Source organism: Patella vulgata, chromosome 8 (assembly GCF_932274485.2).
Source record: "Patella vulgata chromosome 8, xgPatVulg1.2, whole genome shotgun sequence".
In the NCBI taxonomy this organism is placed as follows: Eukaryota; Metazoa; Mollusca; class Gastropoda; family Patellidae; genus Patella; species Patella vulgata.
The window spans coordinates 15,300,322-15,317,806 of NC_065886.2; the positions used below are offsets into that span (position 1 = coordinate 15,300,322).

The 17,485-nt window shown below is 37.0% G+C and overlaps 1 protein-coding gene across 1 annotated transcript in view; it reads left to right on the forward strand.

The window, feature by feature from the left end:
- LOC126830694 (hemicentin-1) overlaps positions 1-16,949 on the forward strand; it is a 44,122-nt gene extending 27,173 nt beyond the window's left edge. Inside the window, exons 7-19 of the mRNA XM_050561105.2 lie at positions 143-391; positions 1,101-1,388; positions 2,373-2,621; positions 3,585-3,872; positions 4,379-4,627; positions 5,429-5,713; positions 6,485-6,733; positions 7,524-7,796; positions 8,811-8,927; positions 9,484-9,607; positions 12,120-12,206; positions 13,215-13,265; positions 14,972-16,949. Of these exons, the coding sequence (XP_050417062.2) occupies positions 143-391; positions 1,101-1,388; positions 2,373-2,621; positions 3,585-3,872; positions 4,379-4,627; positions 5,429-5,713; positions 6,485-6,733; positions 7,524-7,796; positions 8,811-8,927; positions 9,484-9,607; positions 12,120-12,206; positions 13,215-13,265; positions 14,972-15,176 (2,714 nt within the window). The 3' untranslated portion in view covers positions 15,177-16,949. The remainder of the gene's footprint in view (positions 1-142; positions 392-1,100; positions 1,389-2,372; positions 2,622-3,584; positions 3,873-4,378; positions 4,628-5,428; positions 5,714-6,484; positions 6,734-7,523; positions 7,797-8,810; positions 8,928-9,483; positions 9,608-12,119; positions 12,207-13,214; positions 13,266-14,971) is intronic.
- The last annotated feature ends 536 nt before the right edge of the window (positions 16,950-17,485 follow it).

Consider the following 17,485-nt stretch of genomic DNA (forward strand, 5'->3'; position numbering starts at 1 on the left):
TTGCATGTCATGGCATACTACTTTTCATTTTTATGGTTTAAATATATCATTTTGGTTTTAATTTCGCGAAACGTATTTTGTTTTAGTGAATCGGGAAGATCCTAAAATTTCATTGATTAACTGTTTTTTTTTTTCTTTACAGATGCCCCATCTTTTATCACTGTGACACCACAAAGACAAACTATCACAGAAAGGAGTCGATTAACGTTAACATGTTCGTCAGATGGTCAACCTGCTCCTAGTTATAGCTGGACGAGCAATGGTAGAGAAGTGGGAACAGCTTCTACCTATACGATAATATCTGCTGGACCAGCAGACCATGCTAATTTTACTTGTAGAGCTTACAATACTAAGGGAGAACAATCAAATACTGTAGAAATTGTAGTTTTGTGTAAGTATACAATAATACTGTGATATTAAAAAATACTATAATATTAAAGTATTAAATCATACTATAATATTGTAGTGTTAAATCATACTATGAAAGTGTAGTGTTAAATCATATTATACCATGCTATAATACTCGTGAATTCATACTTTAGGATTATAGTATTGAATCATACTATACGAGTGTAGTATTAAATCATACTATATTATAGTAGTATTACATCATATTATACGATTCTAGTATAAATCATACTACACGAATGTAGTATTAAATCATACTATGCGATTTAAGTATTATAACATAAAACAAATTTCTAGTATTAAATCCCACTATACTAATGTAGTATTAAATCATATAAACGACTCTAGTATTAAATCCTAATATACAATTGTACAATTAAATTATACTACACTATTGTAGTATTAAATCATACTATACGATTGTATTAAGTCATAATATACGATTGTAGTATTAAATCATACTATGTGATTGTAGTATTAAATCGTACTATACAATTGTAGTATTAAATCATACTATGTGATTGCAGTATTAAATCATACTATCTGATTTTAGTATTAAATCGTACTATACGATTGTAGTATTAAATCGTATTATACAATTGTAGCATTAAATCATACCACGCGATTGTAGTATTGTAACATAAAATAATTATTATACCATTATGTATTTTAAATTGAATTTTGTATTTCAGATACGCCCGTGGTTACAATACCTCTGACATCTTACGGTGCTGACGAGGGACAATCAGTGACCATTCCATGCAACTTTACTTCCAATCCAGTGGCCACTGGTGTAGTGTGGTCAAAAGATGGTTCCAATTTAGACATCCCTGCTTCTGGTGGGAAGTATTCAGGAGGAACCACATTAGCCCCTTCCTTGACGATAACATCTCTGACTAGCGCGGATGCAGGAAGTTACATCTGTGGTGTGACAAATGCACAGGGAACTGGAACTGATACAACAACAGTCTCAATCGGCTGTAAGTTATATTGGACTTCAATCAATTAAAAAGAAGCAAATTCGGATCAAATTTAAAATCATTGGACTATCATGCTCAGCATGATTCTTCTTTTTCGTATCTTACAGAATTTGCAAAACCATATGTGCCAAATCGACCACACCGTTTAGAGAATATGCTGTCCGCGATTATGGATGGACGTATAATGATAGTGTTGCTCAGTTCAAATCTAGACTTAAAGGACAATATTGGTGTCAGCCATTATTACATGTGTGATAGAACTGGTTAAACACGTTCCAAATATAATTTTAACACACAGAAATCATTGCTGGAATAGATGCCCAAGAAAGATTTCAAGAAACGGAAGTGACGAAAGCAAATCGAAACACGAGTTATCCTTCTATATATATGTTATACGAGACTTTATAGGATCTGGAACGTGTTTAACCAAATATGAGATAATGGCTGACACTAACATTGTCCTTTAAGTCACATCAAGACATTATCCACTGTAGCCATTGACCTATTACAGCACATGGAGCATGCACCTTGGATGGATTAAGCGGTCTATAAATGCCAACTTCTGACAACCATTACAGACGTATATATTTATATCAATGAATCTGGGGCACGTTTCTTTCCTGGTTCAAAATTCGACTCTATTAATTGGAATTGAATCTTGCTGGTACAAACACTTCTTTCTTTGTCAGAAAATGTAATCTCCACAAATTATCAACGGTATAAGATTATCTCGAAAGAGTAATCATGGCCTATCTCCTACACGACACACATCACTGCTGACAGTTAACTGGCGTTTAGGTTTAGATTTCTATGAAGTCCAAGATAATAATTAGTGCAATAATACGTGGACGTTACCTTGGAAACGTGTTAAGGTACCTAGCGTGTTCATAACACAGAAGTACCAGGTGTTTCTAAAAGAGTAACAGAAGAATATTCTTTGACTCATTGATCTCTGTCATATAGATATTTTTTTTTTACATTTAGATGCTCCAGTGAGTGGAACTATCAGTAACCCCAGCCCTAGGCCTGTAGAGGGCAGTGCTGCTTCCTTGTCCTGTGCTGCCTCGGCGGCACCGGAACCAGTCTATAAGTGGTATAAAGATGGCGTAGAGATATTTACGGGGAAGGTTCTACAGTTATCTTCTGTCAGTGTGTCCGATACAGCGACATATACATGTATAGCCACCAACGATAAAGGTTCAACTAATGCGACTACGACACTTGATGTACTATGTAAGTCAATTGGTTTGTAGTATTGGTATTACGGGGTGGGTATATCGTATACAATGTATTAGATAAGGTTCCTAAAATCTCGATCCTGTATGTCTAGCAGCTTGCCATTGTATATCACAGCGGTGCGCATGCGTAATACGCGTTAACTGGTCTGAACAAAATGTAAAAAGTTTTGCAGTTATCCTAAAGTTGTATCATTACACTGAACTGAACATGTTTAATTAGTGATACTAGCTTAACAGTATCGTATGTAAAGACGTTACAGGCATTTGTTTTATAAACAATATTTTTACTCAGGATGTCTGAATGGGATTGGGGAACAGGCTTAGCCTATGTAAAACCCCTCTCCCTAAATAATATGCATACATCGTATTAAAACAAAAGAACGTTAAGGGCATTGATTACAAAATGAGCATGCAAGGTGAGAGTAATTAGATGAAATCGTAGCTAAAAAAACAAAATCATCCGAGATATCGCAACGTTTTAGCCACTTTCTCATAGCTGATCGTATATGAGAAAAGTTACCGAAAAGATCCTGAACCTGTTCTCCTCATATCCTAAATAGTTATGGGCACCGTATTAGGCAGACTTATTTATTTCTTTGAGAGTGCGGTGAGGAGCTTCAGTCCGTCAAAATGTTCCACCCTCTATATCCTGATTTTACCAGTTCTTCCGTCGAAGTGAATGCTTAACATCTGATCAAACCACACCCTAATTTGTGACGTCACAAAAAATCAACCCAAAAGTCCGGAAGTTAAAGGCAAGGAACCAATTTTCATAATTACTCTATTTCAGTATCCCTTGCTGTTGAGAAAGTGAGACCACTGGGGTTAAGCATTCAAGAGAACTATTTTTTATAGCTAAATTGCCTAATGCTGGATCTGATTGCTGCCTGTTCTTACGGGAAACTCATATAATGTATGCTGTTCCATCTCATTATTTTTCTTCCATCCTTTTCCACAGATACACCCCGATTAAGTTTTGAAGGTGATGTGAAATCTGTCGGAGGTGATGACGACGCAGTGATACCTCTAGTGATCAAATCTAACCCAGCACCTACACGTATCACTTGGTCTAAAGATGGTCTGCCCTTTGATCCTACAACCAATACCAGAATCAGTGGTGGAACCCCGGCTAACCCTCAATTAACTATCACCAATCTAGTACCCGGTGATAATGGCGTCTATCAGGCTGTTGTTGAGAACTCCATAGGCACAGTGAGAAGTCCGACAATAAACGTAACCGGAACTTGTAAGTTATACAATTAGCTCATCTGATTATTAACAATCGGCTGGATATACTTATTCCTTCTAGGACATCCATTTGAGCTGCTTCATCTAGAAGGGAGTAGGGAGACGAACTGTAATTTATTTACAATGGTCACGTTTGCAAGTTCGGTAAAACAACCTTTGGCACGAGAATGATATTTTCTCGCAACCACGTCTTCGTATTCCAACTGCTAAGGGTCTTGTGCGGCATTGCATGCCTTTTGAAACCCACAAGTGCAAACTCGGTTTGAAAACTCCCCAACGTTCTTCTCGGCGGTGAGAGCAATCCGTAATAATCCGGAAAAGTCATCCCAAGGATCTGCTTTGCAGTCAATCTCATGATCGAAATGAAATGAAATGAAATGGGGTTTAACGTTCTACTGTTCTGCTCCGACTGGGATTATGAAGACGAACTCATGATCGAACTGCTGCGTAAAACTTGTGGTTCTTTCCAATCGTATCAATATTTCTGATATTATTTTTATATAGTTGCGCCAAATACTGTAGTGATACGACCACCTAAAGTAACAACCAACGAGGGTCGTCCAGTGATTGCCGAGTGTTCGGCAAATGGCTCACCAACACCAACTTATGTCTGGTTTCGAGGCTCCACCAAATATTCTGTAGGGCCTATTTTAAGTATTACGTCAGTGACTTTTGCTGATAACTCCACCTTTACATGTAATGCTACAAATGCAGCTGGATCATCAACGGCTCTCGCTAGTATAGAGGTCTATTGTAAGTATATTTTTGATACTTACAGTGATATTAATCTGAAATGTTATTAGAACAATGTAATTAGTTTCCTTATTTGTATATTAAATGTATGTGATTGATATATACAGTGATAATATTAGTTTCCTTATTTGTATATTCAATGTATATGATTGATATTTACAGTGATAATATTAGTTTCCTTATTTGTATATTAAATGTATATGATGATAAAATGAGACGACAATCTGTGTTGAATATGTGGAAGGGTAATTGAGGGCGGGGGAGGGGGGATATCCCACACGCTGAGATAGACACCAAAATGATTACCCCTAGCCAGTCTGCCTGATCTACCATCTATCCATATCGCAATGACCTCCCCAAGAGGCCCATTCCCCCGTTAGGGCGCCATGTCGTATTTTAGTTATTCCTTCTTTTTACATGATCGTGTGACAAAATAAAAATGGTTTGTTACTCGACTTTGATGAAATTCGTACACTGGAATATATATTTGACCATTGATTACCATCTATTGTGTTTGATATTTTTGTATTCTTCATATAAGTGTTACATTATTGATTACGCGGCCATGTCGTCGAATAATGACGCCTGTTTTCGTTTCCACTGTCCCGGTTTGTGAAGAAAAGTATTATGATCCGCTTCTGCCCAGCTTTTTAAGGACACAGAATGTATTTTATAAGAAGTTTCAGTGCTTCTTGTGTTTTCAGGGGAGACAACGTCGTAGGAATGTGAATATGCCTTAATAACTGATCTGTTTACACTGGTTACCACCAGACGGCTTATTCTTTCGTCTCGTTATTTCAGACCAACCGAAAATAACATTTGGAGGAGCAGTGTATAAAAAGGAAGGAAGCAATGATGCCATCGTTCCTGTAGAAATTAACTCTCACCCAGCACCAATGGCATTAACCTGGTATAAGAACGGAGTTCCGTTTACCCCTTCCCCACCGAAATATAGTGGAGGCACCCCGAGTAAGCCCGAGTTAACCATCAAAGATCTGGATGTAACCGATGTTGGATTGTATTACGTTGAAGTACAGAACGACGTTGGGACCGCCAAAAGTGATAACATAAACGTCACAGGCCTCTGTAAGTGACAAATTATACAGCATTTTAGACTGAAGCTCGATAATGGTAGAAACGATTGGTTCAGAATCAAATAGAATGACGCTGGGGGGGGGGGGGCTGACAAGTTAAAATAGCGTCTAGTCAATCGGATGGAACAAAATAAAACCCCACCTGTATGCATGCATAGGGCTTCATTTATTTCTCTGATGAATTATTTGGTTAACGGTACTATTAATTTAAATAGCACCAGATACATTTAGTGTTATGGCGCGCAATCTGATTAAAACACGGATCCTATTTCGTTTCGTTTTTTATAGTTCAAAATTTCTTTTTACTTGTCTTTACTACACTAGAATCTGGAAGAGTTGTTATATTACAAGGAACGTCAACGCTGATTGATTAATCAATGTCTGACCTCATAGGATCAAAAGCCGCTCGTACGACCCCTAACACGACCTTCCAGTACAACTTATCAGATCTTCATGTAGTGTAGGCCATCGAAAGTATAAAAAAAACGAAACGAAATATAGATCAGTATTTTAATCAGATTACATGGCGCGCGCTTGTTGTTCTTTTCAACCATAATATTGTGAGTTAAAGATCGACATTAGATAATTAGACTACTGTGTATTAAGTGTATCTGGCCACTGGGCTGGACATCTGAAAGTAAAAAGTAAAAATGAAAGAAATAAAAAAAAATAAAAATTACTAGGAGAGGTGAATTGATTAAATGGTTATTGACCTTAATGTGAGTGTCATTGTTGTTTATCTTTTTGTTCCCTTTTTTGCCAGTCCCACCATCTAATGTGGTAGTCACACCATCGTCAATTAATGTACTAGAATTTGACAATGTTAGCATCGACTGTACAGCTACCGGGGAACCCACACCAACATTTAGCTGGAGTCGTGGTGGTGTACTTTATTCTAATGGACCACGACTGGCCATCGCATCAGTAACACCGGCTCATTGGGCTAACTTTACCTGTAACGCTGTCAACAATGCTGGAAGAGGCACGGCTGTTGCTCTTATAAACGTTTTGTGTAAGTATCATTCGGCTCATTCTGTCGGAAATACCTTGCTTTACGCTGCTGAACAAATTATGGACCAGCATCAGGGCTCGAAACGTCACTTCGTGTTCGTGTTCTTGGGGGCGATGCTCTTCAAAAAAAAACCTTAGGGCTCCGCGAATTCAAGTTTAAGTACGACCGACATAACACTTGCGCATCGATTGAAGGGCTTCGAGTTTTGATATGCCGTCCACAAAATTCCAAGATGATTGCGATTACGCCATGCACGGTTCCTGATTCATAGTACGTTTGTACTTGTTTTCTCTGGAATTTTTTTAACTTCACTAAGAAACAGTCAGACATGTGAATATATGTCATTGTTTCTGAAGGAGTAGAGGCCTAACTGACGTTTTGGTCGATAGACATCCGTAGCTATTTCACATGAATCGATTTAAACAAAACCCATTTCGTTTGCATTGTTTCTTACATGTTATGATGTTATGTACGTTTTTGTAATTTATTTTGATATCGTTACTTTAGTAGCCATTGTGTTAGCCGAGAAAGTTTCTCTGGATTTTCTAGAGTGGTTTCCCCATATCATTTGCACAGGACGCGGGACCTGGCAAGGAGGAGCTTTTAGTCTCTCGGATGTAATGAAAATCCGCGATCCTGTGTACACGTTGGTGTACATGTACACGTAAAAGTACCCCAGACAGTTGGAATTCAAGTCCCTGATAGCATAAGCCTACCGTATGACGTACGGACATGTTGGACTTAAACCTCATTTCATTTTCATTCATTTCATTTCATTCATTTCTTGCAGTTAAACCAGTTCATAACGTACCTCAAGATGGCGACAATACTGAATATGCAGCAGACGTGGGTGAAACAGTAAATATGACGTGTAACGTAAAGAGCAATCCCGCGCCGACGATCTATCGATGGTGGTTTAACCAAACTCAGTTACCTGAAACAACCTCCACTCTAACGGTGCTAGTTGATACAAAAAAGTATGGAACTTATACTTGTCGAGCTTTCAACCCTCAAGGTGAATCTGGTGACATTCGCATAACGCTGAAAGATAGAACAGAACCAGGTAAGAATAATTATTTTAAAAATATTTTAAAATATCACTTTTAGAGTTTATGGCAAATACAATCCCTAGTACTTTCATGTATCTTAGGCCTGCTTCCATGTACGTGTTTTCGCCCACGAAAAAATCCGTCTTATGCAAATGAAATGGGGTGGTTTCCATGTAAGCCTCCTCTTGCGCACTGAATAAAAAATTGCTCGAGCAGCGACTTCTTTACAGCTTTTCCGCAATTGTTTTCTCGCTTAGAGTGTGCACATGCGTGCCGAACCGGATGTTTACTTTCACGCGCACAAACACGGGATTCTTTCCTACTAAATAAATCACCAGCTCTTGTTGCTGCCAATTCAGCTTGCAAATGGCAGATTTTTTAGACATGAACGTTAAAAAATGTCGGGCTCCGTGCTGTCAAAAGCAATCCTCACATCTGTCTTCATTTACGTTAGGTTCCTCAAACTTTTCAGCGAATGTTCTGTACACACCGAAACACGTACATGGAAAGTTGACCTAAGATAAATAAGTATGGTTTAATGGTCGAGAGCGAGACATTAAGTAATATATTGAAACAACATGAGGGACTTAGTCCCGAGCTGTTGTTTCAATATATTACACAATGTCGTAAGCTCTTAAATAACTTAAAATACAGACACTCGCACATGCTTTGCAATGAAATAAGTCACGCGGGTCCAACATTTCAACTAGTATTGATAATGTACGCTTGGCACATTGCCCGTATCATTATTCGAAACAATAATGGTACGCCAACACCAAAGGATTACGTCACATCCACATTTTAAAGTAACAATAATTATGCTATAGCCCTCCACGAATTTTGTTTCATACATTGCATTATGTGATTTCGGTGTGCATTTCTTTATAGGACTATTTCTATGAGTTTAGTTTGTGCTCATAATACCCATAGAATCTTAATCCGTATTTAATTTCGAGGATTGATTTTAATAACAAAGTTATGACCATTTTAGAGTAGTCTTTATAATGCTATTGTCTATTCCATTGCAGGTACGGGCGCGTCAACAAGTGGCGGCTTGTCAACCACATATATAGTCTTGATTGTCCTTATAATTATTATCATACTGGTTATTATTATAATAGCTATAATATTCTGCTGTACTCAAGGTAAGCGTGCGTTGAATAAAGAATTATGACGTATACAACTAGTTGTAAATTCACGTCTATAGGACTGTTTGTCCGATAAGTGCGACAATAAATAAAGCCGCAATCCCCATGGTATGGGTTATCACGGAATAAAAGATATTTAGACATATCCAAGAGAAAACGTTCAACTTTTTGTTGGTACATGACAATGTACAATGTATTTGAATAAGTATTCGCAAATTAGTCTGCTTTAATATGAAACCAGTATATCTCACTATTACTTTGAACAGATCCTGCAGGACGTGCAACTCAATGCCGTCAAATAAATCCACTCAATGGATTTTTTTGAAAAGGCCACAGCGTTTTTAGTGGTCTAAGGTGCGCACTTTAAGGATTAAGTTCGCCCATCTAGGTTTTCTCCTGTTCCTCCCACAGCTAAAAAACCCTACACACAAGCGAATAATTAAAATAAAAATACATGTTAGTCTCTAAATAGTTTGTGGTGAGTTTACATTAAACCCCATTTTCTCCCCTGTATACTTTTTGGATATGATCTTCATGTTTGTTTATTTACTAGGATTATGCGCAGCCATATGTGGGAAAGGCAAGAAGAAATCTTCGAATGGTAAAGTAGAACCAGCACCAGTAATAGCACCTGCTACTAAAGTTAAACCTTCTCCATTTATCAGTAGTGGTTATACGTAAGTAGCATTAAAACCACTTTCAAAAGTATTGACATCTATTCTAACGGCTGTTAAAGAGGGTATTCAAAAATACTGTGACAAAATATACTCTCGTAGTGGTATAAATCAAATGTGGATATTGAAAAATTCCAAAGAATTACTTGATGGTTTGCAATCTAGATCCCTTGCTTCAGTCTCATCTATTCAAACGTTTGACTTTTCTACTTTGTACACTAAAATTCCCCATAGTAAATTAAAAGCCCGGTTGAAAGACATTATTCACAGTGTCTTTTCGTCTAAATCAGGTACTGCTAGATATTAATATTTACTTGTAAATTACAATTCCACATATATCGTTAAGAATCACAGTGATTCCAAAAACAAATTCACGGCCATCAAGATAATTCAGATGTTGGATTTTTTAATTGATAACATCTTTGTTGAATTTGGAGGGGAAATATATCAGCAACTGGTTGGCATCCCCATGGGCACCAACTGTGCACCTTTGCTTGCTGATCTATTTCTCTATTCTTACGAAGCCGATTACATACAGACGCTCGTAAAAACTAATAAACGATCAGTCAGACTTTTTAATTTCACTTATCGATATATCGATGACGTTTTATCACTTAATAATCTTAAATTTAGTGATTATGTAGAATTCATATATCCTGATGAGCTCGAAATTAAAAACACTACTGACAGTGACAATTACGCTTCCTACTTGGATCTGCGTCTCGATTTTGACAACTGCCATAAACTTAGTGTTAAATTGTACGATAAACGTGATGACTTTGACATTCCGATTGTTAACTTTCCATTTATTAGTAGTAACATTCCAATATCACCAGCTTGTGGAGTGTTTGTGTCTCAGCTAATTCGTTACGCGAGAGCTTGTTCCTTTTATTCTGATTCTTTAAGTAGATCGAGGCATTTGTCATTTAAGCTTCAACTACAAGGATACTTGCGCACTAAACTTATTAAAACCTTCATATTGATTTGATTGGTAAATATAACGTGTCTCTCTCGGCTATTATTCTAGATATATTAAATTGACACGTATACTATTACTATCTCCCTGATAATGTCTACTACATCGTTAACACAGTTCATCGCGTGCATTTTGCATTCCGATAGTTCATTGGCCAATCACGCTATTTTGCTTAGATTTCGTCTAATAGTTTGGATGCAGCTATGACGGGTGTGGCGCCAGGCAGGGTAAGCTTACTCTTCCGGACACCTGTTACCACTGTTTGTCGTGTATTTTGTACACGAGGAGCAGTCCATTTGCTGATTACACTATTTTGCTTGAATACACTATTTTGCCTATAACGTTTTTTAGGACTTCGAATTCTGTCTTATGGTTTGGATTGTTCGTACTTTGTTTTATTTTATTGGTGTCCAAGGTTGTGTGTTGTTTTATTCCAATATGTGATGGTTTGCAACGCACTTCACATGACAAATAATTAAATTGTAGAAGTCTTAGTTAATTAGGGATTTACCCCCAGGTGACTGTTAGCACACACCGAAAGTATACCGGGACAACATTTCATACAAAATACACCATAGGAAAAAAATCAATTCCCAAACTAAACAACAGGTCCTTACAGCAATTTCAGACTATTGCATCAGAAATATATCACAGACAAAACATGAAAGAGAAAAAGGGATTCCAAGACAATTACAAGTGGGCAATACAGCGAATACGGACGTGACCAACGTGGGGTATTCTCCGGATGTATCCACAACGGCCGCACAACCTGTATCGTCTTGTGTTGGGGGTGGGGTGGCTAAGTGGGTAAGACGCTGGCTCGCTATATAGCCTGGAGGTCGGGTGTTCGATCCCTGCATTGGCCGAGAAAGTTCATCCAGACTTTCCGGCGTGGTTCCGCCTTGTCGGTGAGGCAGGGCGGAGGGCCTGACAAGGACAGCTGTCTAGTCGTTTGAATTGTACGGAAAACAGAGGTCCTGTGTACAGATTGGCGTTCACGTAAAAGATCCCTTGACATTTGGAATTCGATATAAGAGTAGGCCGTAGTGCTACCGCTGTCCGGGCAAAATTTTCCTCGTAGCACACTGTATGGCGTATACCCGTCTTCATTAGCCCAGGTCGGAGCAGAATAGTAGGAGGTTAAACCCCATTTCATTTCATTTCTGTAGCATCTTGGTTTCAAACACTACATTATCAGTACAATGTTTTACCACAGCGGTAATACTTGCCTATCCTTTGTTGTTCCGTCTTCATTAGCCCAGGTTAGAAGCAGAACAGTAGGACGTTAAACCCCACTTCATTTCATTTCATTTCCTTTGTTGTATCATTGCGTAAAAGTAGACTGTGTTTGCAATTTGATTAAAATACAGATCCTATTTCGTTTCGTTTATTATAGTTCAAAATTTCGTTTTACTTGTCCTTACTATAATATAAAAAAACGAAACGAAATAGGATCTGTATTTTAATCAGATTGATTGTTTTTGTGTAATTGAACATCGACTGACTGATGACGTGCGATCTTTGTTTTATTTTTTACAGATCATCTGAATCAACAGTATCTAGACAAGATGTTTTAGTTACCGTGAATGGAACAGCTGGTGGAAGATCTAAATCAACTAGATTAAGGTATGTCATTATTATGGATGTTGTCCTATTATTAAATACACGCAGTTAAAGTCACTTATGAAATAATCCGTTGAGTGTGTATTTACACAGCGAGGGAGATGTATATTGATGCCCATTTATATTAAAAACAGCATGAACTTCATATTCTGTTGAGGTGATGACATATAAGTATATGTAGATTGATGCCCATTTTTTTTAAAAGATGCATGAGCTTGGTATTATGTTGGGTTTGTATTTACACAGGGAGAAAAATCGATGCCAGATGCCCATTTATATTAAAAGGTGCATGAACTTCATAATAATATTCTGTTGGGTTGGTAATTAAAGAGCGAGAAACATATATAGATTGATGGCTATTAAAAGTTGCATGAGCATGAAACTTCTTATAACTAGACTTAGTTATAACAGAGATCAAAATTCACAGATGTGAATGCTACGATGTCTTATAGTTTACACATACATGTACTCTGACCCGTTCACTTTGGTTGGACGTTTAAATGTTTGATCTTAGAGTATGAGTGTAAGTCCTGACGATTCGCATAATAAAATCTAAATCTAAATTTTAGTAATATTTTATTTTTAATGATTCTATGATCATAGTTGATCATACTGACATGTCACGCACTCACATAACTCTAACTCTAGGATGCAATGGCATTGTGTTGCAATAATTAAATCTAAATTTCTCAGGTATTCTAGGGGAATCTATGCAACAAATATAATCAGTAATATATTATTTCTAATACCATAATTATTCAAACAGGCATGATACACAACCACACAACTAAACGCAGGACTGTCAAAGCACCAGATTGGCATAACTAGATCTAAATTCTCAAATTTTCTATGGAGAACCAATGCAACAATTATTATCAATAATATTATAATTTTGAACAGTCTATAATCATAATAATTAAGCATACGGGCATGACACAAGAGAATCGTATTGGCATGTTTCACATAATCACTTGCATGTTATCACTGCTATAATTTTTGTATTTCACGTAGAATTGAGGAAGATGCACGTGACTTTGGTATACAAGGTACCGGTCCTATAATGTAAGTAGAATATACGCCCATATACTATAAAACACGGTGTGAATCTTTTACGTAATTTTTATTGAAGCAGAAAGTGCCCATGGTTGCATTAATCCCATAATGCTAGTTGCCAGGGTTTTTTTTATTGAAGTGGAAAGTGTCCATGGTTGAATTGATCCCATAATGCTAGTTGCCAGTTCGCAATCAAAATTCCCATAAACTATATAATGCAAGGGTAACTCATGCCAATAATTTGGAACGGACTTTGCACGGAGGAATATCTAGCTATTAAAACTCCAAGACATAAACGTGGATGTACCTATCAAACGTAAATGTCCGTTTCGTTTAATCCGTGTAGCATAAACAAAATATAGCCAAAACACTAGGCGTTTTTGTGAGTCGATTAGATTAGGTTTTGATTTGCTAGTACGATTTGGTATGATTTCGATTTGATTAGCTATGGTCCACAAATGTGAAATTTGATAATTACGATTTGGTAAGATGGCTGCCATCACGGACACCGATCAGAAAAAAAATTGTCTCTGCTAACATGACGAGGGGGGCGTGTGTTTCACGTGTAGTCCAAGTTACCTACAGATTACAGTGACACTGCTGGCACCCAGAGGGCCTAAAATTGCTTAGAGCCAGAGGTGATCTAACATTCTTGTGGACTATAAAGTTAACATTAAAGGAGCTAAATCGCTAACATTTGGGACCTAGAAATTGACAAAAGTGGGTCGCAATGCATATAATACTGTAATATGAATGTATATACACTGATTTACATTCAATGGTTTCCGTTTTTACTCCAATTTCAAATCCGTTATGTTCGGCGAAATAAGCCAGCAGTCTCAAGCGAGTGCAAATTTCTAGCGTCTGGTTATTCCAGTTTACATACGCCGTTTGATTTGGTGCAATGTGTCTAGCCTCGTCCTTCGAGTCTCTTGATACAACTAGGGCTGAAGCGCATTATGGTGCACGATTCGTATACCAATGGTAAAATGTTTATTTTGTCTTAAATATTGTATACCAAAAGCCCATCTTTTCCCGTTAAGATCACAACATGAATGTTGATATAATTTGACAAATAAATCGTGTTTTCAATGTTGAAGATTTTGGATGATATTGAGTTAGAGACTTAGCTACTTTAAACACATCAAATGCGTTTTAAAAAAAACATTTTTTATGGAGAAAAACAACAATAAGCATTAAAAATTACTTACGATGTCGAACATTCCGCCATTTTGAAAACGTCAAATCTAATCGCCTAAACACCTCCTGGGACGATTAGGTCGATTTGCCTAATCAGTTGAGTTAAATCGTCTCACAAATGTAACGATTAGCATAATCAACTTGGTTCACAAATGCGTATAATAGCTAATCGGTCTAATCTAATCGGTTCACAAAAACGCCTACTGTGTACACATTGGCTTGCACGTTGCAATTCAATTGTTGTCTGGACAATTCCACTCATAGCACATTGCAGTGCGTATGCCCGTCTTCACTAGCCTGGTTGGTGCAAAAAAAACCCAGGATGTTAAACCCCATTAAATTTATTTATCCTGTGTAGCATACATTGTAGTAATATCGCCTTAAACTATATTACAGCGTTATAATTACGTAGTATGTTTGTCAGGTAATCTACCCAGATTTTAAACCGCACTATTCATTGTCATATATTTCAATGATTCCAAATCTTAAACATTATTACCATCTTTGTCTTACAGTTCTATAATGGAAGGAGAAACAAAAACACCACGTCCACATCAGCTACCTCCATTGGGCTATGAGCCATCGTCGGAAACGCCGGTTAAAAAGATGAAAAGAAAGCGAAAACGGCGACCAAAACCGGAAGCGATAAATGAGAGTGAAAGTGCAGCCTTAACAGCGAATCAAGCCACAGAACGGACGTCGCCAAGCAGTGATGTTTAGTAAACTATTTTAAGACTCGAAAAGATTCACCAAAGTTTAGTGCTATATACGAAGAAGTCATTCGCAGTGATAGTTAATAATGGGAGACAACTCTATGTTTTTATTGTTTCCTATCTACGAATCAAAACCTTTAAAAAATGTCTTAACGGTTTGTAAGATTTATTCTACTCTGCACCAGGAAAGTAAGATGGTCGTGTAAAAGATACAGGGATCTGTGTCTCTCCCTCTGTCTGTCTCAGTCTGTCTGTCTCTGTCTGACTCTCTGTCTGCGCTCTCTCTCTCTGTCCCTCTGTCTGTCTCTCTCTCTCTCTAAAACAGGGGACAGCAAAGCTGATAAAAGTAAATGACGTCGTATTCAAAGTGATATAAATTGATACCAAATACTCCACTACTTATAAACTGTATATCTGTATATACTTCCAGAATATTTATTTATTTATTTTTCATTTTTTATAAACACTTTTAAATAGCATATTATATTTTTCAAACATTCAAATGTTCTGTGTTTATCGACTAGTTGTTTTATTTTAGAAAAAATCATTTGTTTATAACATGCTTTAAATATTGTTTACTCGATGTTGTTATATATAAAGTGCCTTTAAATGGATATTTAATGAAATAGTGCTCACACGTAGGCTAATGTGTAACCGATATTTTTAGATATACGCAACGGATGTACTATCGTCTCATTTCTGTATGTACATATTATTTCAATGTGGTTGTCTGTTCTTCATGCGTTTTTCTCTACACATTTTTTGTTATCATTCTAGAGACAACAGTTATTACTACTGGAGATTTGTTGAGAGATTTAATAGTGGCGTTAAAAATATTCAGCGCAATTTCTAGAGTTATCCCTCTTGATTACACAATTTTGCTTATTTCCACCGTATGATCTTTGCGATTTTCAGGGGAAAAAATGATGTAACGTCACACCGTAGAACATCCGGAAACCTCAAAAGTATAATTGGAATAAAATATTCCCTCAAGCAATGCGAATATCCATAGAAAGGGTAGACATATTGATCTACGCACTTGAAATCCGGGGATCGCAAAGGTACAAAAAAAAAAACATCGTGGCAATTTTCTGCAATTTTCGACGACTGAGTTCAGATAATTTATTGTGAGTCTTGGCCGATATATTCGTTGCATGGTAATCTATGTTTAATTTAAATATTTATTTTTTATTCTGTGATATATTTTAATATATTGTACACGTAAATATACGACATCATAGAACAATATAAAACATCCTGCACCACACCTACCACTAGTTGCTCTGTTATCCTTCCATATGACAAGTGATATCAGGTGTTTTGTAAGCATACCCAGCATCATGCACTACACCCACCACTTTATTTCCTAGTAAACGAGAAGTAGTGTCGGGTGTTGTTTTGTTTTCTTTTTTTTTTTAAAAAAAAAGGGCAAGGGTCACCACAATTTTCTTTTCTTTTATATTCCTACATTAAATCTATTGCCAACATATTTTAAATTTTAGGGTTTTTAATTTGGCAAATGACTGCTAGATAGAATTTGTGGTCTGCTTTGTTAATATTAAGAAAGCTATTCGGAACTATGAGAAATCGACGCACCACTCCAACTTATTTTTAAAAATAAATATATCCAATTTAACAACTGTATGCATATTAAGATATATTTATTTTAGTAGTGACATTTTGTTGGTTATATATAAATATATATTCACAGTTAAATTATGTTACAAATTGTATTATATAATGTCCATACTATTGAAATAAAAGTTTACAATAAAAATAATTGATAGTAGTTTCTAAAAAAAAAATGGGGGGGGGGAGAGAGAGAGAGAAATGGGGTTTAACGTCCACTGGGGACTAACACATTGTTCAATTTTGTCTTGAATAATTCGCTTGCAAGTAGGGGTCTTTAGCAGTGGGAGGAAACAGGAGGAATCGGAGAAAACCCACGAGGTTGGACAGGCGACCACACTCCTTGTCACGTACAACCGGGAAATCGAAACCACTCCAGTTTACTCAATGACAGACCTTTAAACTCAAAATATTGTGTCGTTTGGACTTGAACTTCAAAATCGCTTATCCCGACACGTAACCCTTTTAAGATTTCGGGTCAGTTTTTTCGTTGGGTCACCTGCTAATCTATTACCGTTCGTTTAGAGGTCTAAACAATGCGTTGTATGCATGTGTTGTACTTGATAACGAACGGAAAATTTCACCAACACATTATTTTTAGAAAATAATAGCCTGGTTTTATCCAGACACAGGGGCGGATTGGGTCATCGGGCGGTCGGGCGATCGCCCGGAGGGCCGGTCGGAAAA